A 24,430-nucleotide genomic window follows, 5' to 3' on the forward strand; every position below is an offset into this window, starting at 1 on the left:
CTTGATGCAGCACTGGCTCTCTGATTGCGAGATCCCATAAATATCTCCAGATAATTTCTGGAAGGTGCCTGAAGAGTCAAGGGTGAATGCCACTGTCGCCTTCATTACCATAGGCAATGAGCGCCCATCACTTTCCATTAGCCTCAACTTCCCCTCCAGCATTGCACACAGCTCTACCACTACTTGACTGGACAGATGGACTCTTCCAATGCTACTCCAACATCTCCAAGCAGCTAATCCTCTGTTTGTATTACCTTTCAGCTGGATAGTGCTTACTCTGAACATTACCCTGAACTCATGACTCTATGTATCGCTTGGAATTTGAGGCTGGTGCTCCCCTGGCCTTGAAGCCCCACTCCCTGTGGCAGCACCTGTCTCTTTCTCTCCCCCAATATCCTCCTCACTGGAGCAGTCAGACTCTGAGTGCAACCAGCCTCCCGATTCCAGTAAGTGATTTTGACACACACTGTGCAATCTTTAAACCTTTGCTGAACTGAACCTTGGCCTGCCTGTTTCACAATGCAGCTGTAATCCATGGCTACCACTTACTCATCATTCAGCTGCCTCCGAGCTCTCACCACCTCAGTGAGCCACTGATGCTGCATCGAAGCTGTGCACTCCAGGAACAATTGAAAAGGCATTTTAAAGTCACCGTCAATTGGCTGTGTAATAGCCTCAATTGTTAGCCTGAGGCTGTGCCACCCTTTGTGTTTCTAACCCTGCTTCCTTTCCCTCACCTCCCACACCACCAACCCCAACCCCCCTGCACCCACTTCCAAACCTGTTGCCATGGGGCTGGTAACATTCCACCCATTGTTTTTGCATATTATTTTCCTAAATAACCTGCCTGAATACATTTTGAGTTGATCAGATATGTCTGCACAGAAATTAAATATTGTTTGAGTACGTGACGATCCCTACCTCTGCCCATTCATATGAGCCAATATTGCCGAATATACTTCCTCCCCAGGAACAAAACACAATACTGCGGTTTGGCCGCCATCTTCTCTTCCGAGCTTGGGACATCATAGCCTTGATTATTTCTGTAATAATGGAAGTGCTGCTGGTCCAGAGCTCTTCATTGTTGCCATGGTGACTGCCAACAATAACGTATTTATCTGGAAAATAAAAAGAGTTTGTCCTGTTCATTGAATGGTACCACAGGACTCTTAACTCTTTACTTCATACGTGGAAAACAGGAAAAACATTTCATTAGTTATTGAACAACCAAAGTTTATTTCTGACATTATGGAACATTTGATGAACGTCTGCCCAAGTGAACAGTGCTCTTTGTAGATGATGGCGTACAGCATTGCGAATTGGAACATCTACCACTGATTTTCCTGTGAACAAGCATGTGTCATGTCGTGAATGAGAGATAATGTCTTAATTACCAACTATCTTTTATTGTGCTTTCAGCCACTGGAGATCACTTTGGATGTTCGTCGAATCCCCCTTACTCCTTTGGAAGGTGAAAATAGCACACTGTCAGAACAATGATCTGATTTGATTTTGATTTGATTTATTATTGTCATATGTATTAGAATACAGTGAAAAGTATTGTTTCTTGTGCAGCAGACAAAGCATACCATTCACAGAGAAGGCAACGAGAGAGTACAGAATGTAGTGTTACAGTCATAGCATTGTTAGAGAGTTTAAAAGAGTTAGAATTAAGTTTTAGAAGCATAGAACAAGAAATCATAGAAACCCTACAGTGCAGGAAGAGGCCATTCGGCCCATCGAGTCTGCACCGACCACAATCCCACCCAGGCCCTACCCCCATATCCCTACATATTTTACCCGCTAATCCCTCTAATCTACGCATCCCAGGACACTAAGGGGCAATTTTAGCATGGCCAATCAACCTAACCCGCACATCTTTGGACTGTGGGAGGAAACAGGAGCACCCGGAGGAAACCCACGCAGACACGAGAAGAATGTGCAAACTCCAAACAGACAGTGACCCAAGCCGGGAATCGAACCCAGGTCCCTGGAGCTGTGAAGCAGCAGCGCTAACCACTGTGCTACCGTGCCGCCCATAAATGTAAGAGTAAAAGATAGAATTAGAAGGTATGCTGGGCACAGCTTTCAAGAAGTCACCTCGCCCGGCGCCATCTTGGGAAAACATGTGCTCATGCTGGGGTTGAAACTTATATTCAGCTTCATTTACAGGTAAAACGCACGGTGGAGTAATATGCAATGTTATTCAGCTGAGCTGCAAGTGGCAGAACAGGATAGGGGAATCAGACTGAGGGATTGCTCCTGTTGGAACTCCATCCATTCAGTGCAGCCCAGTCAACCATTCCCAGTTGATTGGGACATCTGTGTTAGAAACTCTCGCTATAGGTGAAATCTTCATTGAAATATCAAAATAAGGAGATATTGTGTCCAAGTGAGCGTACACCACAGGTTCAGAATGTTCAGCCTGATCAAATGAGTGTTGTTGGTTGCTATGATGTTGGATGTCAATACTTTCAGAGGAGGTTGTCATTTCTGTCAGACAAATCAAATTATTTCTGGTGTTCCTTGTAGATGATTCTGGTAGCCTCATCTAGTTAACTCCATCTACCACACTGAACAATCAGGCAATATTTACCCCTAACATCTCCTCTATACCTACTCCCCAACACCCTAAACCTGTGACCTCTTGTGGCAACCATTTCAGCCCTGGGTAAAAGCCTCTGAGAATCCACTCTATCAATACCTCTCAACATCTTGTACACCTCTATCAGATCACCCCTCATCCTTCGCTTCTCCAAGGAGAAAAGACCTAGCTCTCTCAACCTATCCTCATAAGGCATGCCACCTAATAGAAGGTTATAGGTAAGCCTAGTAGGTAGGGACATGTTCTGCGCAACTTGTGGGCCAAAGGGCCTGTTTGTGCTGTAGCTTTTCTATGTTCTATGTTCTAATATGGTGATTTCCACCACCACCCCCCACCCCGTGATCTTGTAAGACCCTGGACATCAAAGCAGCAGTTGACCAAGTATTGCATTCAAGGTCAATGAGAATTGGGGGCAAACTCTCCGCTGGTTAGAGTCATGCCAGGCACAAAGGAAGATGAGGATGTTCACTGATGACTGCACAATGCTCAGCACCATTCACAACTCCTCAGATACTGAAGCAGTTCAGGTCCAAATGCAGCAAGACTATGACAATATCTAGGCTTGGGCTGGCAAGTGGCAAGTAACATTCACGCCACACAAGTGTTAGGCATTGACCATCTCCAGCAAGAGAGGATCTAACCATCATCTCTTGACATTCAATTGCATTACCGTAACTGAATCCCCCACTAACAACATCCTGGAGTTACCGTTGACCAGAAATTGAACTGGACTAACCATATAAATACTATGGCTATCAGAGCAGGTCAAAGGAAGCTTGTGGAGAATAACTCACCTCCCGACTCCCCCCAACCTTCCTAAAAGCCTGTCCACCATCTACAAGGCACAATACTCAAGAAGCTTGACATCATTTAGGACAAAGCAGCTTGCTTGATTGGCATTCCTTCCACAAACATTCACTCCCTCCACCACCGATAAACAGTGGCAGCAAAGTGTACCATCTACAAGATGCACTGCAGGAACTCACCAAGGTTCCTTAGACAGCACCTTCCAAACCCATGACTATCACCATCTAGAAGGACAAGGGCAGCAGATACTTGGGAACACTACCATCTGGAGGTTCCTCTCCAAGTCATTCACCATCCTGATTTGGAAATATATCACCGTTCCTTCACTGTCACTGGGTCAAAATCCTGGAATTCCCTCCCTAACAGCATTGTGGGTGTACCTTCACCTCAGGGATTGCAGTGGTTCAAGAAGGCAGCGTACCATCACCTTCTGAAGGGCGACTAGGGATGGACAATAAAATGCTGGCCTAGCCAGTGACGCCTACATCCCATAAATGAATTAAAAAAAGGAGAGCTGTGAATTACAAGTTACAGAGTATCTGTTGAAGTCCTGGAATACTTGTGGGTTCCTGGATATAATCTTCTTGGAACACAAGGAGAAGAGTCAATGGCCATTAACCTTGTTTCTAATATGTTAAAAGGTGCTACATGAACGCAAGCAACTGCTGTTGTTTCTTCAATTACCTTAAAGTCCCTAGAACTCAACCGCCAAGATGGCAGGCCTGGGGATGCAAGACTGGAACTAAGTCATCCCTCTGTGGCAGATTTGGTAATCCAACACCAGAACCAAGCATGTCTGGTGGTAATCGATTGGTCAGTCCAGTTTACTCATGGCATCTGGAGAAGTCGGTCTTTTGCTTGAAACTGGAATTTCCTCCACATGGCAAAAGCCTGACAGTAAGGTGGCTGTACCTCGACAAGCAACAAGAAGTTTCTCAGTGTTCTGTGCCCTGTTTCAGCTGGTTCAACTTTAGCGGAATCCCTATGCACATTTGCACATCTCTGAACCTTGGTTCTGCCAAACTGCACCAAAGCTTTCTGGATTCAGGGAAATTGGATGTTTTCCAACATAGCGTGTAAACAAATTGGCTAACTAAAGACTTGTTAATTCTCACAGCAGCTTGAATTAGACTCTTCAACATTGAAATAAGATTCTGACAAACAAATAACAAACACGTAAGACCAACAAAATTCTATTTCTTTGAGGGTTTTTTTTAATGTTGGCAGGCAAGTTCAGATGAGTATACTGGCATCAGATGTGGACAGTCTTTACCCACTATTAAAATTAATCCTGGGTCCTGTAGAGGTCATGTACATGGGCAATGATTTTCTACACAATCCATGACAAAACAGAGGTCCATACAGAGAGCAAAACCCCCGTCAAACTCTCCCCATCTACATGGCCCTACCAATGGTGCTAAAAGTCACAACATTTTTAACATGCTCATTCTAGTATGCAACAGCGCACTTAAACAGTGTTGTTAATTTGCCATTCACAGGTCTAGCCAGTCTTTTTAAAATCAGAGCAGGTAATTATATCACATTTCCCATGGGCACTAAGCAATAACATAAGATTCCATACTTTTTCCAATGGTAACATTCCCTAACTCAAGGGTGTTAGTGATGTCACTCATGTCATCTTACCAGCTCCTGCACTCAATAATTATAGTAAGAAGTCTCACAACACCAGGTTAAAGTCCAACAGGTTTATTTGGTAGCAAATACCATAAGCTTTCGGAGCACTGCTCCTTCATCAGATGGAGTGGAAATGTTTCTGACGAAGGAGCAGTGTTCCGAAAGCTATTTGCTACCAAATAAACCTGTTGGACTTTAACCTGGTGTTGTGAGACTTCTTACTGTGTTCACCCCAGTCCAACGCCGGCATCTCCACATCTCAATAATTATGCCTTTAACGACTACATTAATTTTCATCCTATTTTTGACCATTAATGTAGAATGACTCCGGTGACTGTTTGTTTTCGAGGCAGCAGTTACGAGATTTTCATCGGCAATCTGCCGTGCCCTCATTATTTGACTCATAAAGAAGAAAGCAAGGTTGGTGTCACAGTGACCAACAACACTGTCTTATCCTAGTTAATGAGATTTCTACAACACCCACAAACAGTTACCAAGCGCAGGTACAATGGAGTGCTTTGAGCTCAGGAATAACCAAGCAGCATTCCACAGATACCTTGAAAAGGCAGTTTGAATGATTTCGCAGTCCTTTTATATAACACCACTCAGGTCTCCAAGATCACTGTGATTTGCTACACGCTACATAAACCTGCGATCCAAAGCATCAATTATAGAGTGTCTACCAGAAAACAGGCAGTCGGTATATGCTGTCAGACCATGTCTTGCCCGGACGTGGGCAGGTGCAGCCATTAACCTCTGCTAAATTTGGGAAAGGATGTTTCAGGGAGACTCAGGGGGCAGGCCCAAGAGGGGAAACTGGGCAGGGGAGGTTTAAACTTTTGTAGGGCTCAGAGAGCACTCTTGCTCTATTTATCTGCAAAATTCACAAATAGAGTATTTCTTAAAGGCAAACAAGATGTCAAACTGCAAATGAAAATGCAGCTTGGCAGTGTTTAAATTGCATTAAAAGTTGATGACATTTTTAAAATAATGAATGAAGGAGGCCTTACCATTATGAGGGGCATGGACAGGGTGGATAGGGAGCAGCTGTTCCCCTTAGTTGAAGGGTCAGTTACAAGAGGACACAAGTTAAAAGTGAGGGGTGGGAAACTTAGGGAGAATTTGAGGAAAAACTTTTTCACCCAGAAGGTGGTATGGTCTGGAATGCACTGCCTGAGAGGGTGGTGGAGGCGGGATGCCTCACATCCTTTAAAAAGTACCTGGATGAATATTTGGCACGCCATAACATTCAAGGCAATGGGCCAAGTGCTGGCAAGTGGGATTAGGTGAGCAGGGTCAGGGCCTTTCACGCGTCGGTGCGGACTCATTGGGCCGAAGGTCCTCTTCTGCACTGTAGTATTCTGTGATCCCTCCCACCCTACAATCCTTAATTGCACAGCTACCCCTATCAACTGCTGGACATGTGGCAGACTTTTATCGAAGTTGTTGCAAGTGAATATTCTCCTCCTCCTCGACAGAGAGTACGCTACATTATCATTCCTTCCACTGAATAACCTAGCTGAAATCTTCAGCAAGCAATAACAGAACCTGTAGGTGCAAACCTATCAAATTAGCAATCACCCAATGCCGCATAGCAGTACGCCAAACACACTCGTTAATCCGTTTCTGGCATAACAACTTGTGACAGCACTTCAAAAGCAATCCATTGATTTTATTGCATTTTCTGATGTTCTGAGGAAATGAGAGATGCGATGTGGATGAAAGCTTCATTTTTTTTAGTCTTGTGCACCAAATGCCCATTGAATTTACAGATCATTTTTATCAAAGTGTATGAAGGTGGGGAGAGACACCTGATGTAAAAGAAGGTGGATCAGACTTGTCCAACCTTGTGGGGAGGGTCACTTTTCAAATTTCTCACACTTTTATGCAATACACAATTTTGGAAAGATAACTTTTGACATAACATTAAACATGATCTTTTTTAAAAAGATGACATATGAAAACAAACAACTTGCTGATAGCAAAAAAAGATTAGAACATTAAATTGGAAATTAGAAAATGAGTAATAAGTAAAGACAGCCATTGGAGTGGGGAAGGGCGAGTGTGTGTGTCCGGCTCACTCCCAGCCTGGGCTCACCCGCTCACCCTCACCCACTGAGAGAGTGGGCAAACGCACCATTCGGTGTGTGGGGAAAGTGGTGAATGAGATCCCGAAACTAGGCATGAGCCTGACACACATTCTCAACTCCCTCACACCTCTCTCTTACAGACACAAGCACACATGCGCATGCACACACACACACCCAGCACAAACACTCACCCTTCACACACACGCATTCACCCCCCGAGCACAAGCATACCCCCCACACACATATACCTATCCCTCACACACTCACTCATCCCTCTCACACACACACTCTCACCCTCCCTCACACTCGCTCACCCACTGTCAGACTCACTCACCCACCCACTCTCACAATCACTCACTCACTCTCTCACTTACTCAGCCACCCTCATTCCTACTCATCCATCCTCACTCTTCCACCCACCCTCACCTGCTCTCCTTCTTGGCCCCACCCTCACACCTGCCCAACCTAATTCACCCACTTTCACACTCACCCTCATTCTCACCTGCCCATCCTCACTCATCCACCCTTACAATCACTCACACACGCTCACTCACCCATCTTCACTCTCGCACACACTCACCCAACCTCACTCTCGCACACACTCACCAACCCTCACTCACGCATACACTCACCCAATCTCACTCTCGCACACACTCACCCAATCTCACTCTTGCACACACTCACCCAATCTCACTCTCGCACACACTCACCCACCCTCACTCTCGCACACACTCACCCACCCTCACTCTCGCACACACTCACCCACCCTCACTCTCGCACACACTCACTCACCCAATCTCACTCTCACACACACTCACCCACCCTCACTCTCGCACACACTCACCCACCCTCACTCTCGCACACACTCACCCACCCTCACTCTCGCACACACTCACCCACCCTCACTCTCGCACACACTCACCCACCCTCACTCTCACACACACTCACTCACCCTCACTCTCGCACACACTCACTCACCCACCCTCACTCTCGCACACACTCACCCACCCTCACTCTCGCACACACCCACCCTCACTCTCGCACACACTCACCCAACCTCATAGTCACTCACTCACACTTACTCACACTCACTCACCCACCCTCACTCTCACCCTCTCTCTCTCTCTCTCTCTCACTCACTCACTCCACGTGATGTGAATTCCCCTCCACATGGCGGCTGGTAGCTTCAGCTATGACCAGAGAGGCACGGTGGCTGAGGGGTGGGGGTGCCTCAGAGTGAGCCTTGAGCACTGATTTTCCAAGCCTGTCCTTGGAGGGACCTATAGGTCTCACGTTACAGATGCTGCAAGGAGTCCAAAGGCTGACTGACTTTAGTTGGTCTTTTAACTGACTGAACTAATAACCCACCGCTTACAAGGGGGTAGGTAGTTGTTGCAAGCCTGATCTGACCTTCAGGAAAATGGTTGGTGGTCAGGACCATGGCACGCTGACTGGCGTTGGGAAATTCTGCATCTGTCTGCCTCCTGTTCCTGTCCCACATTGACGCCAAAAGACCTGCCCAATATTGCTCAGAAATACAAGGCAGTATTGCTTTCCTACCAGCACTTTGACCTGTGTTCTAAAGGTTTCACATTGGCATGCTGTCAAACACACACCAAACTGATGAGCCCATTTAAAACTCCCCAAACGATGCTGAATGCAAAGCAGTTTCCCACTGACAGTGTGAAAGCTAAAGCAGCACACTGTATCAGAGAATAAAATAAGGCCCTTAAAGATCTATTATCTTCACAACTCCAGCAATTTTTAGTCTTTCAAACGTGTGCTGTGTGCAGCAGCGAAATCAGTAGTGACCATAAAAAGATGGCGCTCTGTGTAACATTAGAGGTGTAAGATGATCCAATGATACAAAACGTCACAAGTGTTAACAATATCTTAATTAGACATCAACTATATAATTGCACAATTAATTTTACAACCATTATTCAAATGTGTATGCATATTATATTACAAATTAGTTTGCCATAATTATGTTTAAAACAAACTTACATTAATGAAGGACAATTATGATGCAATTTAATCACATTTTCAGAAGTAGGTGGTAAGCACATAATGATATAAAAAGTAGGAGCAGGAGTGGGCCATATGGCCCTTTGAGCCTGCTCCACCATTTAATAGGATCATGGCTGACTTTAACATCAATTCCACCTTCCTTTCAAAGCCCCATATCCCTTGATTCCCCCAGAGCCCAAAAGTCCATCTATCTCAATCTTGAATATATTCAACAACTAAGCATGCACAGCTTACTGTGTACGGAACTCCAGAAATTCTCAAATTAAACTCATGAGATATATTAAATAATAATCTTGTCTCATAAAGTCTACATTGAAATAAAGTTTATATATAAACAATAAACTGATTTGATTCAGATCCAGTTTTTTATTTAAATGGAGCTTAAATGTACTTAACATTGGAGTTTGGGTTCTGGCGAGGTGAAACATTATTTACATTGCTTAGTTCACGCATGGTTCAATGCACCCCCAATATCTTGTAAACCATGTTTGATGCCATGCTGAATTTAAACTTTACACTGAGTCAAACTGAAGTAATGCGAGTTATTCATAGAATCATAGAATTCTACAGTGCTGAAGGAGTCTGCATCGACCACAATCCACCCAGGCCCTATCCCCACAACCCCGTGCATTTACCCTACCCTGTGGGCAATTTAGCATGGCCAATCCACCTAACCAACACATCTTTGGACTGTGGGAGGAAACGGGAGCACCCGGAGGAAACCCATGCAGACACAGGGAGAATGTGCTAACTCCACACAGACAGTGATCCAAGCCGGGAATGGAATCCTGGTCCCTAGCATTGTGAGGTAGCAGTGATAACCACCGTGCCACCCCTATTAACCGCCTCATAACCAAAACAATGAAAAGGAAGTTAAAATATTTTACATTCATGTCCCACAAGTGCCAGGCAATGACCATATCTAACAAGAGAGAATTCAACCATCTCCCCTTGACACTCAATGGCATTACTATTGCTGAATCCCCAGCTATCAACATCATGGGGGTTACCAGTGGCCACAAACTGAACTGGACTAGACATATAAATACAGTGGCTACAAGAGCATCAGAGGTTGGGATTTCTCAGGTGAGCAGCCTTTTGACTCCCCAAAGACTGTCCACCATCTACAAGGCACAAGTCAAGAGTGTGATGGAATACACTGCATTTGCCTGAATGAGTTTGGCTCCAACAACACTCAAAACGCTTGACACCATCCATGACAAAGCAGTCCACTTGGTCCTATTGACCAACCTAAACGGTCGTTCTCTCCACCAATGCACAGTGGCAGCAATGCATGCCATATACAACATGCAGTGCAGCAACACGCCAGTCCTTCTTTGATAGCACCTTACAAAACAACAACCTTACCACCAAGAAGGGCAAAGGCAGCAGATGCATGGGAGCACCACCACCTAAACGTTCCCCTCCAAGCCACATCATCTTGACTTGGAACTATATTACCGTTCCCCCACTGCTGCGAAATCAAAATCCTGGCACTCTCTTCCCAGCAGCACTCTGGGTGTACCTGCACCATATGGGCTGCAGCAGTTTAAGAATGTGGCTCACTGCCACTTTAATAAGGACAATTAGCGATGGGCAACAATTGCAGGCCTTGCCAGTGACACCCACATTCCATGAAGTAAAACAAACATAGAGGATTGTTATGACAGAAAATGCCGTCACAGTAATAGAAGTGGAAGAATTATAGCAATGTTTAAAAAGGGAGTGATTAAATACTTGGAGACAGAACAATGAAAAGCTTCTGGGGAAAGGGTAGGGGAACATGACTAAATAAACAGCTCTTCCAAAAAGTAGCACTCATGTGATGGACTGAGCTGCAAATTCCATAATTATTTTAAGTCTCTTCTTAATTTGCTCAGGAATCAGAATAGGCTCTGAATCTGGAGTCACAGTCAGGGTTTCCAACCCTCCTGCTTTAGTTGGGACTCTATCAGAATGGGTGATTGATCTGCCAGGAACTTTTGCTGGAAGTTCCAGAAAAACATCCCTAGGATTGCAGGTTGTGCATGAGCAGTACCCTGGCTTGCGACCAAACCATATTGTCTGAGCCCCACAGGTCTTCCAATGATTCAGAGGTGCAATGGACATGAATTTTGTTCTATCGTCAGGATGAAATGCAGGTCAGAGCCCACAAATGTTGGTGGCATGACCCAGCGGATGATTTTGGAAGAGACAGTCTATTAAGTGTCCACCTCCGGGAGCCCCAGGTTGGGAAGGCCAATAGAAGGCTGTTCAGCTGTCCTTGCAGGGTGGGCACTGTTGGAGAATGTAGGGTGATGAGAAGGTATTTCCGTTCTGATTGCTGGTCAAAAATAGGTTAAATAAAATGGCAGGGAGGGTTAGGGCCATCAGACATGAGGGGGAAATGTCCCCCCTCTCCCACAGTAATGGCACTGCCTCAATTGCAACCGAGATTGGGAGCAAGGCCTTTCCCACTGATTGGAGATTCCAGCTCCGATGTTCACGGGGCCTGCTGTAGAGAGGCCATTACCATTTCATGGATGACCACCCGACATGACAAGTACCCCCTGCGTCAGCTGAAGAATCCAGTCAGCATCACGAGAGTGCCCAAAATGGAACCCTCAAACAAATTAACAGGTTAAACTCTGTGGCCAGGCAGGCAACCATTTCTATCATCACCCTGGCTTCTGCATAATCCCATGGAGATGGGAACATGTCATGGAGCTGATCCGAAGGAATTTCCTTCTCATTTCCAGACCCACTCACCTCCACGGGCTATTGAAAATTCTACTTCATTGTCGGCTGTGAAGTTGACGGCATTGAGGTTATCAAAAATCAACTTGAATCTTAACATAGCAACTGGCAGGGGAGAGAGACAGCAGTACATCCTGGGGAAGGGAGATACAGGATACAAACTGAGGGCAGGGAGAGAACAACATTTTCTGCAGAGACGGAAAGAGGGAGGGGGAGTGTGTTTGGGTACCAGATCAGAAACCCCAAGGTATATTATGAAGCCAGACTGGACCCCAACTATTTAGGCATTAATGTGATGATAAGATGTTTCATTCCAGGCTCAATTCTATTGAGGCACTGGAAGGTCTTGCTTAAAATAAATGTTATTTAAAAACAAAATTTAATTATAACAAATGAATTAAATTAACATTTAACAATTAAACAATATTTAAACGTGACAGGATATAAGTCTTAACTACTAGCCGATCACTGTGAGTTCCAATCCTGCAAAATTGCCTCTTATAGACTTAAACATCTCATTAAAATTAGTTAGCAAAACATGCTTTGACTTAGGTTACCAGTCCTGAAGCTTTCAGAAAGCCTTTGGGGAGAGAAACAAAGGGACACTACTTTATTCTGGTAGCCCAGGCAGTAACTATTTGTATTTTAAAATGAAACTGAAACTCTTTCTTTCCTGCTCCTCCCATTAATCACATTCCCATGTCTCTGTCACCCAACCTAATCAAAACTCTACTCTGAGGCCCAAGGGGGAACCTAAGTAAATAGAAATGCATTAGCTCTGCTTAAACAAGCACTCGATGTTTAAAAGTAGTACTTATTATGTTCTCCCAGTTACTAATTTAAAGTTTTTCCTTGACAAACCATCACCCTGCAAAACAGAGCTGAATTCTGAACATACCCCTTACAAGAAACATGATATAAGTACATTTCTTAAAGGCACAGTATCATGGCAAGAGAGAAACACAAACAGGGGAGGGAGAGACAGTAACACATTCTGGAGGAGGGAGAGAATGAATACAAAACTGAAGGTGGAAACAGAGAAACACAAACTGAAACCAAGAAAAGTTCATGAAATAATTGAAAAATTTCTGGAAAACTCAGCAGTAACTCAGTCTGGCAGCATCTGTGGAGACTTACAGGGTCAACTTTTCAAGTCCAATATGACTCATTGGTTTCAGCTCTCCAGCATCCATGTATAAAAGCAAAATGATGTGGGAGAGTTTGTGATGGCCTGTGATGTGTACTGATGTATAATATAGTTGGTTCTGGGAGTTAGGATCCACAATGATGCTCCTTCACAGGAAGGAGAATCCTTTGAATTGTTTATAGGCTTTAACAAACCTATTCCAAAATGTCGCCCTGAATGTAAAACCTCAGATTATTTTAAAGCCTGACTGACAAAAGCAGATGGACGACAGTTCACATTGGAAGTACAACAGTTTGGGGTGAAATTCATAAAAACATGGAATAAAACCTCATCATAACAAAAACAAAAGTTTCCTTTTTAAGGAACTTTATTTTGTTCATTTCTTTTAGTCCATTTGCAGGATGTGATCGTCGTTGGCTGGGCCAGAATTTATTGCCCTTCCCGAACTACCCTCCATTTCAGAGAGTCAACCACATTGCTGTGGATCAGGAGTCACATGAGGGCGAGACCAGGTAAGGACAGCAGCTTCCCTTCCTTTATGGTTTTTATGACAATGGATAATGATTTCGTGGTCATCATTAAATTCCAGATTTTTATCAAATTCATATTTCACCCATCTGCCATGGCCAGATTCGAACCCCAGTCTCCAGATCTTGCCCTGCATCTCTGAACTTACAAGTCTGATGACAATACCACTGCCTACCCTAAAACCCATCTGATCCATTTAGAAATAGAGCTGCATGTAGAAATAAACCAATGTGTTTGATTTTGATTTGAATTATTATGGTCACATGTATTGGCATAGTGAAATGTATTGTTTCTTGTGCGCTATACAGACAAAGTTGTTCATAGAGTACATAAGGATGAAGGAAAGGAGAGGGTGCAGAATGTAGTGTTACAGTCATAGCTCGGGTGTAGAGAAAGATCAACTTAATATAAGGTAAGTCCATTTAAAAGTCTGATGGCAGCAGAGAAGAAGATGTTGTTCGGTGAGTTAACCTTATTTGGACCATGCAGATAGAATTTGAGAACAGTGGAGAAATAGGAATCCACGTGTTCCAAAATAGCTAGTTGGATTATATGAAAATGTGTCTCTATCACCTGTGAAGCACATTTTCATTCAATTTAATTAACAGCCCACACACAAAGCATCTGGTTATCTACAATCAGTGCTTGTGTGCAAAAGGTTTAGTCTTAGCCCATTTAGTGAGCCAAATGTTCATTCAGATTAAACTATGAAGGTAGCAGAAGGAAATGGTTTTGTTGGTTGACAGTAATTACATTAGGATTTGCTTCATTGCTACACACTTACTCTGGAAATATTAAGATAAGTAATCTGAAATACTGAGCTCGAAGAGTTAGAAGAAAAGTTTTAGCAAAATTGTTCAAACAAAAAGTGGTTTGTGCTGGATTTATGTACCTTTATCTTTTTGAAATACATCCTTGATTTATTGCATGAATTTTCATGCTGTCAAAACTTAATACTCTGGCAAGTAAGTACATTTTGCTGGTTCCGTTCAATCAGTATCCTGTTGTTTATCATTGCCATGAACATGAACTTTAAAAAGGAAGGGAAATTAAGTGGGGGAACATTCTGTTCAAATGTCTATTTGAAGAAATTACTGAAGCTATTCTGGGATGCCTTTCTCCCTCAGCAACATAACAAAAGGGAATGGAAGGAGGAAGAATTCCTCTGAGGAACAAAGATGAAAGTTCTTTAAAACATGTCACAAATGTTTTTACTCATTTCCTTAACTCAGACAATTTAATGGAAATAACTGCCTCCAGACTCTTTTTGTCCTTCAGGATCGTGATTATTGCTATGAAAACACAATGTACCCAAAGCTGGTTGAATTGTTGACCAAAATTAATTCCATCATCGGGCCCACTGCCATCTGTAGCTCAACAGCAACAGATTATGGGTTCAGGTCTCACTTCAGACATTTAAGCATAAAATCAGGTTTGGCACTCCTTGCCAGTACTGCAGGAGTGCTGTACTGTCCAGATGTGCCATCTTTTGAACAAAACATTAAACCACGGCAAAAGCTAGACAAATAAAGGTTAAGGTCCAACTATTTTGCCTTCTACCAACCTGGTGCTCAGATAATACAATAATGGCGTTGTTGACTAATCACAGCAATCAATCTCAAGCAATCAACCTGCAGCAGAGTCAGATGTAATGTAAGGAAAACCCAAGTGGCGGAGAGCTTTGGGAACAAAAGCTGCCCGCTCCTTTCAGGAATGCTACACTTATCACATGTCACAGCTCAAATTACTCATATACTGTATTCCAAAAGGTTACTTTCGGAAAGAAATCTACCTCATTTGCATTTAAATGAATCAATACTAACTGCATCCACCATCTCCCCGAGGACCTTGTTCCATAGATTGACCACTCGTTCACTGAAACAAGGGGAGAAAGGGGCACCGGTTCCAGAGGTAATGAAGTAATATACATGCGACTTTCTTAAACAGCTGGTTATTCATGGAAAAAATTGGAGTGGACAAAGCACTTCAGCTGCCTGACAGATTCAATTTTAATTTAATGGTCATGGCAGAACACACCATTTCTCAAACGCTCACTTGTGATACACTTTCTCTCGGTTAATCACATTTGGTCTAAGTGCTGCACTCAGTGAAACCTGCTCCAGCAAAAATGAAAGGTAGTGAAAAGTCATTTTGTACTTGCAAAGAAATTATTTCATGTGAACAGGGATAGTGTAAAACACAGCACCAATTACTGTCACACATCTGAAAGATGACATTGCGCACATCTGATTTTTTATAGGCTTTTCTGTAACCAAATTTCCCCTCAATCTGTGATCTGTCATTGAACGAAAATGACATGCAAAGTGTATCTTACACAGAAAGCACAACAGACTGAGGCCAGACTGGGGCTGGCACAGTGGTTATTACTGCTGCCTCACAGTGCCAGGGACCCGGATTTGATTCCTGGCTTGGATCACTGTCTGTGTGGAGTTTGCACGTTCTCCCCGTGTCTGTGTGGCTTCTCCGGGTGCTCTGGTTTTCTCCCACAGTCCAAAAGACGTGCGGGTTAGGTGCATTGGCCACACTAGATTCTCCCTCAGTGTGCCTGAACAGGCGCCGGAGTGTGGCGACTAGGGGATTTTCACAATAATTTCATTGCAGTGTTAATGTAAACCTACTTGAGACACTAATAAATAAACTTAACCAGTATCATGCAATTTGATAAATAAGTAAGGAACTTAACAGTAAAAGAAAACATTTAACATTGCAGAATATCTGTCACAGTTGCAGAATTACTAATCATGTTAAATCACTGTGTATGTTACACGAAGAAATCCCACAAGTTGGCCTGCAGCAATGAATAAATTACCTGGGTTGATGGATCCTTTCAGGTAGCCAATTACATTTTGAATCGTCCTATACTCAGAGATTGTTCCCACCTCCAGCCTGATGGTTTTACTGACTGTATTCAAAATAAAACACAAACATACTTAGTTAAGGAGCATAAGAAAAGATGATGTACATATCGTAAGGCATTCTCAACAAATTTTGACATTGTGATAATCTGTACCCTCAATGTTACCACCAGTTTAATTACAACAATTGACACAAGTCGAATGAATAAGAATTGTAGGCTTGTCAAAGTATCAAAATCAGACCAGCACAACAGTGAATCTGTCAGTCTTACCTTCAACAGTATTTGCATAAACATGGAGTCATGTTTTCCATTTGAAGTTAATTCGCAGTTGTATTTTACCATTCTATTTTTACAGAGCTCTAATTATTTGTCTTTTTTGCAATTAAGTTGACACATGTTTGCTTTGTTCAAAGCATCAACTTCACACTACTCAGAAAATTTGAACACTGGTGAAAGTGATGGTGTCTTTGGGAGTTCCAGCAGAGCCAAATCCATGACACCATAGGTGGCTCAGTTACATAGGGAGTGAAAGAGCAATGGGATTCCACAGTGAGAAGTGAGACAGTAAGAAGTTTGCAGATGATACAAAAATTGGCCATGTGGCTGATAACGAAGAAGAAAGTTGTAGACTACAGGAAGGTATCAATGGACTAATCATGTTGGCGAAACATAGCACATGGATTTCAATCTCGAGACATGTGAGGTAATGCATTTGGGAAGGCGACAAGGCAAAGGAGTACACAATAAACGGTAGAATATTGAAAATTGTGGAGGAACAGGGCGACCTCTGACAGTAGCTGGACAGGTAGATAAAGTGGTCAAAAGCATATTGGACACTTGTCCTTATTAACACGGCATAGGAGCAGGGAGCCTTTGCTGCAGCTGTCATCATGAATCTTTGAACTTTACAAGACAGTTATGTTTTGAAATACACAGTTAACTCAAAATAAAACAGAATTTTGGATAAATGCCTCAGCTCAGAGGCATGCCCATGTGATCCAGTTGCCATGGGGAGAATGACTCAAACAGAAAGCCATGGAAGTGGGATGGCATTTTTGACACCTTTTCACAGGATCTCACAGAGAAAGAATAGCTACTGTTTGAGATGTAGAAACAAAGAGGCAACTGCTGTGGAAGGGCAGAGAGGGATTGCTTTTGTGTTAACAACCAAGCAAGATGTTCTTGAGAGTTTGGTTTCTGTTCAAAGGAAGTGCTATAGAACAGATTGGGCTCCTGGAGGTGTGCCTTGCTTGTGAAAATCATTTCCGGGAAAACTAGGGCTGAGTGGAATAATTGTCTAAGTATGCTGGAAATTTGACCTGACACATTGGGGGAGAAGGGAATCTCTGCAGTTGAGCTGGGAGTGTCTGTCGGACTGTCCCTGTAATGCTACATTTGGCCAGAAGCGTGAAGTGACATCAAAGTGTTTTGTAAGACACATTTTGGTTGTGTTAGTTAATGAAAGGAAATTCCCCTTTTTCTTTAGTTTGCTGTATTAGTTGCCTAATTAATTGCTTGATCTTTGTTGATTTTAGGTTGTTTTTACAGTAAAAATCTTCAAAAAAAATAATCTTGTCCAACAACTCACTCCCACTGGCTCTTTAGAAAACTCATCTCTTTTTAAAAGTCATCGGTCTCGACAGGGATTGTAACAATGAATAGATCACTGGTTAGGGCACTGCTAAAGTACAACATACAATTCTGGTCACCACAATGTAGGAAAGGTGTGGTTGTACTGGAGGGGAGGAGATTTAAGAGGATGTTACCTGGGCTGGAGAACTTTAATTATCAGTAAAGTTTGGATAGGCTAGGGTTATTTTCTTTGGGAGAGAGGAGGCAGATGGCAGACCCAATTGAAGAGCAAGAAAGTAGAAGGGATCTCGCTAGGGTGGACAGGATGGTCTTTATTCCTCTTGCCTAAGGGAGCCATAACCAGGGGACATAGATTACAAGTAGGAGGTTTGATGTGGATTTGACCAGAAACCTTTTCATCAGGAGGGTACCTGGAACCCGCTTCCCAAAAGGGTTGTAGAGGCAAAAACTTTCATCTTTAGAAAATACTTGAAAAGTATGTGTGCTTAAACTGCCATCGTGTATAAGGATATAGGCCAAGAGTAGCAGAGTGGAATTATACTCCCTTCCATGCAGTAACTTTTCATGATTTCTATGATAAAATTGCCTCGCAACCATTGTTTTCAAATAAACAGTTTGGTTTTTGAAGCTCCACTAGCCTGCTGCCTCGGAAAAGCAGCCAGCATAATCGAGGACCCTACGCACCCCAGACATACTCTCTTCCAACTTCTTCCGACAGGAAAACGATACGAAAGTCTGAGGTAATGTATCAACCGACTCAAGAACAGCTTCTCCCCTGCTGCCATCAGACTTTTGAATGGACCTACCTTGCATTAAATTGATCTTTCTCAACACTCTAGCTAGGACTGTAATTTGATTTTGATTTCTTTTTCCCAATGGAAGAAGGTGGAAGAGAGAATGTCCAGGGTGCGTGGGGTCCTTAATTATGCTGGCTGCTTTGCCAAGGCAGTGGGAAGTGTAGACAGAGTCAATGGATGGGAGGCTGGTTTGCATGATGGATTGGGCTACATTCACAACCTTTTGTAGTTCCTTGCGGTCTTGGGCAGAGCAGGAGCCATACCAAGTTGTGATACAATCAGAAAGAATGCTTTCTATGGTGCATCTGTAAAAGTTGATGAGAGTCCTAGTTGACATGCCAAATTTCCTTAGTCTTCTGAGAAAGTAGAGGCGTTGGTGGGCTTTCTTAACTATGGTGTCGGCATGGGGGGACCAGGACAGGTTGTTGGTGATCTGGACACCTAAAAACTTGAAGCTCTCGACCCTTTCTACTGCATCCCAGAGCAAAGTGTGCAGAGCAAAGTGTGCAGAGGATGCTGAAAGTCTGCAAAGAGATATAGATAGTCTAAGTGAGTGGGTGAGGGTCTGGCAGATGGAGTACAATGTTGGTAAATGTGAGGTCATCTATTTTGGTAGGAATAACAGCAAAATGGATTATTATTTAAATGGTAAAAAATTGCAGCATGCTGCTATGCAGAGGGGCCTGGGTGTCCTTGTGCAAGAATCACAAGGAGTTGGTTTGCAGGTGCAGCAGGTAATTAAGAAGGCAATTGGAATTTTGTCCTTCATTGCTAGAGGGATGGAGTTTAAAAACAGCGAGGTTATGTTGCAGCTGTATAAGATGCTAGTGAGGCCACACCTGGAGTACTGTGTACAGTTTTGCTCTCCTTACCTGAGAAAGAATATACTGGCACTGGAGGGAGTGCAGAGGAGATTCACGAGGTTGATTCCGGAGTTGAGAGGGTTGGCTTGAGGAGAGACTGAGTAGACTGGGGCTATACTCATTGGAATTCAGAAGAATGAGGGAAGATCTTATAGAAACATATAAGATTATGAAGGGAATAGATAGGATAGAAGCAGGGAACTTGTTTCCACTGGCGGATGAAACTAGAACTGGGGGGCGTGGCCTCAAAATAAGGGGGAGCAGATTTAGGACTGAGTTGAGGAGGAACTTCTTCACACAAAGGGTTGTGAATCTGTGGAATTCCCTGCCCAGTGAAGCTGTTGAGGCTATCTCATTGAATGTTTTTAAGGCAAAGATAGATAAATTTTTGAACAGTAAAGGAATTAAGGGTCATGGTGAGCGGGTGGGTAAGTGGAGTTGAGTCCACGAAAAGATCAGCTATGATCTTATTGAATGGCGGAGCAGGCTCGAGGGGCCAGATGGCCTACTCCTGCTCCTAGTTCTTATGCCCCCGTTGATGTAGACAGGGGCATGTTCTCCTTTACGCTTCCTGAAGTCGATGACAATCTCCTTTGTTCTGTTGACACTGTAACATTACATTCTGCACCCTCTCCTTTCTTTCTCTATGTGTGGGATGCTTAGTCTGTGTAGCGCGCAAGAAACAATACTTTTCACTGTATACTAATACATGTGAGAATAATAAATCAAATCAAATCAGTGATGAGTACAACAGCACAGGCAGTTTCTTTTTCCAATGACTTTTTCCATCTTGTTCAGAAAGACCTTGTGGGTGAACAGTTAAAATGCTGTTCATGTAAAATGATGCTTTCATGAAGCATTGACGCTCTAATGCATAAAATATCTGGCTTTTAACATTTTCAGACAGCAGCAATCAGTTCATTCAATTGCTGTCCCATTTCTGTTCTTTAAGGCGCTGTCAATCAGTCACCATTTCACTCTGAAGCAATGTTCACTGATTGACAGCTTACAGCTGGTCATGAACAATAAAACAGCTCCTCCACCTCTGCTCACATCTGTTTAGAGGGAAAAGCTGACGGCTGTTATTAAAATTTAATATAAAGAATTCATTTGGCAATGCATTTTATGAATAGCCATTAAAATACAAAAAAAGGAAAAACTTCATTTCTTTTCTTGTTAATTTCCTGTGCTTTTGGAAATGAATAATGAGCTGGATTTTACGGTAGAAATAACAGAGAGGTTATCAGTGCTCACCGTTACTCAAGCTTAAAATCAGAAAGTAACTTTTGTCAGCCGCAGCTGCGCAGTTTACACTGTCTGAACTGCCATATTCCTCCAGTAGCTGTGTTACACTGAAGACTTGCCAAGAGACTTGACATAGAAACACATGGGACAATGTGAAGTTGCGTAACATACAAGCAACATTACCACTAAACTCACTAAAAAACACATTAGGCCTTTCCCATTCCAATGTGAGAAAATTTAAGAACATGATGAGCCTCAATTATTTCCAAACAATGACCTGGGTTTGTGCTCCAGCATCAGGGAAAGACCTGGCACTACATACCCGATTCATGGCCAACTGCCATGGATGGTTTTATTTCAGTTCCGGGGCTGGGGGTCTTAAAGGAATCTGGCCCATTAACCCTGGAAGAAGGCAGGCCCAGTGTTGGTTACGTGCCTCAGTCATGAATAAAAATAAGGAGGTCTACTTGCGAGACTGGAAGTCGGTGATGATGTTGCTGTGGCTTCGGGGGAATATCATTGAGCCGTTAGTGGAGTAAAAATTGTGATAGCTGTCCAACTGGTTGATAACATGAACAGATAACCTGGCATGGACTTTCCATTGGAATAAGGAGTCATTGATGTTGTCTATTCACATTGTAATGAAGGAGTATATTCAACCACAATAAGGATAGGAAGGAGTCACATGACACAGCCATGGAGATGACAGCATCTTGGCACCATCAGCTGCTCACAATATTCAGCATTGATACAGGTAACTATTATGCCTCAGGGGATGTCAGTTACACCATTGGTGCCACGATCGTTTGCCTATATACCTACCTTACTGCCCACCTATCTCTCAGGTACATCCATTCAATTGATCCTTGACCAGGTCCCTCAAAGCTGCACATTGTCATGGCACAACTGTGTGATCCATAGGGAGGAATCCAAAAGGTTGGAGCACATCATGCCTTCGGAGTGACACCAAGAAAATCCAGCTAATCATACATTCGTACAGATCCAGTTTCTCCCCGTCCACCCAATGACATTAGTCACTGATGAGATGGAGAACATGGTTAGTGCATGAATACACACAAAGGTGTGGGAGACTATTCAAAGCTAGATGTCTTTTTGTTTTAGATTTTTCCTGCCAGAATGTCTTACTCAGGAGAGAGTGGAGAAGAAGTGGGAATTGCTGCAATGTGCTTCAGTGAACGGGACCGCTTGACACTGGTGGCGGAGGCCCAGAGACGGCAAGAAATACTGTACCCAATTGGCCACCGTAACCTGGCTACAACCATAAAGGTGGCTTGGCAAGATACAGCAGCCGCTGGACTATGGAAGACCCTAGTGTAGAAAGTGGGTTCATGCCCTGCTGAATTCCAGCAAGGTGAGTTGTTTGGCACAAGCAGTCAGAGGTCCAAGTGATGAGAGGTCCAAGTGATGGTTCACAACTGAAAGCTGCAGCTAAGGTGTGAGAGCTGGCATATACATCTGCTAATAGCATGGAGGTTTGTGTATCTAAGCTGCTCCTTTAGGAGTGCACAGTAAAGATGTGAATGAACATTGTGATGCATTCAAAACATTTCTCCCTGACAGCACTATGAATCAGTCTAATATTACTTTACACTGTATTCGCAGAAGAAGGCCCAGAATGTGAGAGAAACAATCTGGTCTGGGGATTGGACTGTGAGGCTATGGGTGGTTCGGAATGTGGAGGAGATGCTCATGCCATGATCATGCCAGGTTGCATTTTCGCTGGCTGTTGGGAATGAAGAATAACGTGCAGCAGGTGATAAAAGTGATGATGAAGGCACTTTGGACAAGATGGTAATGAAGGATGTGATGCTATTAGTTTATTGAGCACAAGGGGGCATTGACATGTGAGGGAGTGCAAGGATGGGGTTGCATGATATGGACAGTGTGAGCACTGGTAAAGGCAATAGTGTGCATCAAAGCTTGCTTTTACAATGAGAAGGTGGCACAGTGGCTAACACTGCTTCCTCACAGCATCAGGGACCTGGATTCAATTCTGGCCTTGGCTGACTGTCTGTGTGGAGTTTGCAGTTTCTCCCTGTGTCTGCGTGGGTTTCCTCCCAGAGTCCAAAAGGTGTGCAGTTTAGGTGGATTGGCCATGCTAAATTGCCCCTTCATGTCCAAAGATGTATAGATAAGGTAGATGAGGGGTTAAGGGAATTAGTTGGGTTGAGGGTGTGGGGGCCTGGGTAAGATGTTGAGTTGGTGCAGAACCGATGGGCCGAATGGCTGTCTTCTGCACTGTACAGATTCTATGATGAGCTACCTATTCCTTCTGTGTTTCACGGAGCTCCCTCGGGCATCACGAGGAAGAAGAGATGTCTCAGAAGACAGCATCACATCTCGGCATAGTCCCCCTCAGAAAAGAGAGGAAAGTCACAATGATGCTCCAATTGGAAGTAATGTGGCATCTAAGGAGTTACTCTTTGGGACACAGTATTTGGCCCATCAGCAGCAGACATGTAGCCATCTGGCAGAGTTCCTGAGGCAGTGTGAGCTCACACGCTGCAAGTGGAGGAGTCCATCCCAGTGATGAGCACATGAGCTCCAACCACGAGAGAATGGCCAATCTCAGAGAGATACAAATACAGCATCACTCAGAGTGGATGCAAGAGCAGTGTCGCTGCCTGCAAAGGATGCAAGGCTCACTCTGTTAACCTGGAGTAGCCCATCAGAATGTGAGCACTGACATGCATGAGGAGCTGAACAGCATGGTCACACTGGAGGCACAGGGATTGACGGAAAGTACAACTGCTGTTCCCCAACTGCCAGCCCCATCGACCCCACTTTATAGCCCAACCTACGCTGTGGAAGTTAGTCAGGAGGGTGAAAGTACCAAGAACTCCTCAACACCTTCATCTTCTTCCAATCCCCCCACCAGAGCCCTTGTCTGCTCCACAGGTGCCAATGGAAAAGGCTACCCATGCAGAAATGCAGAGGCTACAGACTGACAGTGGTTCCAAATGGGTCCTTGCATGATGAGGCTGGCTGCCACGCTCCTCAATGCCATGTAGAAGGAGAAGAGGGCAGCCTGCCTCCACTGCCTCAGATGCAATATCTGGGACACTTTGTAACAGCATTCATAAGCGCAGAGCACTGCCTCACCTCGATTACCAATGGGTTCACCGTGGTTACACTCTCCAATTAAGCATCTTTCAAATATATATCACTATAATCAAAAATATCTCGGTCTACTTTTATACGCTAAAAACCTGAATGAGAATGTTAGCAGAATAAAGGCATTTTAAAAAATCCTTTCACAGGATGTGGGCATCGCTGGCTAGGCCAGCATTCACTGCCCATCTCTAAATGTCCTTGAGAAGATGGTGGTGAGCTGCCTTCTTGAAATGCAGCTGTCTGTGGTGTATATACACTCACGCTGCTTTAAGGAGGGAGTTCCAGGACTTTGACTCAGCAACAATCAAGGAATGGTGATACATTTGCAAGTCAGGATGGT

At 43.7% G+C, this 24,430-nt stretch overlaps 1 protein-coding gene across 6 annotated transcripts in view; it reads right to left on the minus strand.

The window, feature by feature from the left end:
- Nucleotides 1-24,430, minus strand: part of naaladl2 (N-acetylated alpha-linked acidic dipeptidase like 2) — a 902,781-nt gene that overhangs the window by 259,872 nt on the left and 618,479 nt on the right. For all 6 annotated transcript variants that reach the window (XM_078208119.1, XM_078208130.1, XM_078208111.1 and 3 more), the window contains 2 exons: nt 16,410-16,502; nt 922-1,118 (listed from right to left, as the gene is read on the minus strand). In XM_078208119.1, coding sequence (XP_078064245.1) covers nt 922-1,118; nt 16,410-16,502 — 290 coding nt within the window. The remainder of the gene's footprint in view (nt 1-921; nt 1,119-16,409; nt 16,503-24,430) is intronic.

The sequence above is a fragment of the Mustelus asterias genome, chromosome 3 (genome assembly GCF_964213995.1).
Source record: "Mustelus asterias chromosome 3, sMusAst1.hap1.1, whole genome shotgun sequence".
Taxonomy (NCBI): Eukaryota; Metazoa; Chordata; class Chondrichthyes; order Carcharhiniformes; family Triakidae; genus Mustelus; species Mustelus asterias.